Raw genomic sequence first — 2,081 nt, 5'->3', positions numbered from 1 at the left:
AAAACAATAAAAATGTCATGGTCATTTATATTTAGAAGTGTTCTGTTGCTGTCTCACATGCAATTGGACAGTCTTAATAATCCCCACAATGCAATAAGCACTGCCAAGATACAAGTCAAACAGGTGTAGAACAAAACGAAAGGTGCAGTCACAAAGTCTTTGGGTTGTGAGTAATCGTGTGTCTCTGCCCTGGTTTTGTTTTCTTTCAAAAAGATGGATGGTAAGTTATTATCATTTATTTTGTATTAATAGTCAGCACAGGACACTTAACTCCATCCAAGAATAAAAATGTTTGTTTTCCTTGTCAAGATTATTTACTGTACTGAATACCTAAACAAATGTTTTAAAGTAAAACATATTAAGTAAATAGTATAGTATGTAAAAATAGTGATTAAAAAATATTTTTACAGCAGCTTAATAAACAGGATAAGTTTGTTGTTTCTATTGCATCTAAATGCTATTTATCCTTTTGTATATAGTATTTTATTTTATTCTATTCTGTTGTGTACAGTATCTTATTCTTATTGTATTCCAGTGTTCTCTAATTTTTGCTATATAACTTTGCACTGTCCACTTTCTGCTGTGACAAACAAATTTCCTGCCTGTGGGACTAATAAAGGTTATCTTATCTTATCATACTTATCAGTATCTAGCTGAACAACCAGGTCTAAACTGCACAATGGTCTGTGGAATTAAACTCTTTTCTACTTTTCCATATTTACTTGCAAGCCAAAGCTGACTGATTTGTAAAGAATATGCAATTTTACTTACACTTAAAAAAAGCAGACTGGACATTCATTTTTTAATTGTAGTGTCAATAAGGTTTAAGTGATATTTTACCGCTTCTATACTATTTCTTGCACCTTTTTAGACAGAGCAATAGATAAATAACTGACACTGAATCATTACTGTTTTATAGAGTCAGCAAGAAGGATTGTGGTCCTGGGAAAAACTGGAGCTGGAAAGAGCAGTATTGCCAACACCCTGTGTGGAGAGCCTGTGTTTGAAGTAAATCATATGCCCATTTCTGGAACAAGTGAATGTCAGGCAAAGTTCATGTCAGTCAGTGGAAGAATGGTACTCTTTATTGACACTCCTGGATTGTTTGACACAGACAGACCTGAGAAGGAGATAAAGTCTGAAATAGTGAGGTGTATCACAGAATGTGCTCCTGGTCCTCATATTTTTCTCATTGTGCTTAAAGTGGAGAAATACACAGAGCATGAAAAGGGTGTAAGAGAGAAAATTAATCAATATTTCTCACATGAAGCATTTAGATTTGCCACAATAATCTTTACTCACGGCGACCAGCTTTGTGAGGGAATGAAGATTGAAGAGTTTGTTAATAAAAGTGAAGCTCTGAGCGATCTGATCAAGAAGTGTGGGAGCCGCTGCCACGTCATTGATAACAAATACTGGAAGAACAACCACGGAGATAAATACAGGAACAACCAGTACCAGGTGGCAGAATTACTCAAAACCATTGACAAGATTATTGAGGCAAACAAAGGAGGCTACTTCACCAATGACATGCTGCAACAAGTGAAGAGAGATATTCAAAAAGAGGAAGGTCGCATCAAACAGTCATCTCCAGACTTAACAGAAGAGGAAACTGCAACAAAGGCAAAACAATCTGTGTTTAAAAATATGTTGTCAAAAGCTGCAGGAGTTACAACAGGAGCTCTACTGGGTGCATTCCTTGGTGGAGCGATAAAACTTATGAAAGAAGAAAGAAGTCTAGGTTTAGCAGTAGGAGTACTATTAGGAACAGCAGCAGGAGTCACTGCAGCAAAAGAAATGATGTCAGATGCAGCAACAGCATCTGACACATCTGTCACAGTTCTGACTGGGTCTGCAGAGCCAGCAGCTGAGTAGCATCAAGGTTTGAAACAGGTGATAGAGCTTACATACAAACTATAGCATTAAACCACATTTTTTTGAATGTATAAAAGGGTTAGAAATTAAATCTTAAATTAAATTAAATTAAATCTCATATTTTTTCCATCATCTGTTAAGCTCTCAATAAAGTACCTTTAAAATCCACAGATGAATAGGATCAGCGTATATTGCTAGATAACTGG

The 2,081-nt window shown here is 35.8% G+C and overlaps 1 protein-coding gene across 1 annotated transcript; it reads left to right on the top strand.

The window, feature by feature from the left end:
- Positions 1-213: 213 nt before the first annotated feature.
- Positions 214-1,875, top strand: LOC118455804 (GTPase IMAP family member 7-like). The gene is made up of 2 exons (XM_087838261.1): positions 214-220; positions 920-1,875. The coding sequence occupies exons 1-2, from the start codon at positions 214-216 to the stop codon at positions 1,873-1,875; spliced, it is 963 nt and encodes a 320-aa protein (XP_087694387.1).
- The last annotated feature ends 206 nt before the right edge of the window (positions 1,876-2,081 follow it).

Source organism: Neolamprologus brichardi, chromosome 3 (assembly GCF_056152115.1).
Source record: "Neolamprologus brichardi isolate AB-2024 chromosome 3, ASM5615211v1, whole genome shotgun sequence".
NCBI classification, from domain to species: Eukaryota; Metazoa; Chordata; class Actinopteri; order Cichliformes; family Cichlidae; genus Neolamprologus; species Neolamprologus brichardi.
The sequence above is the reverse complement of the archived record's forward strand: the minus strand, read 5'-3'. Positions and strand labels throughout refer to the sequence as shown.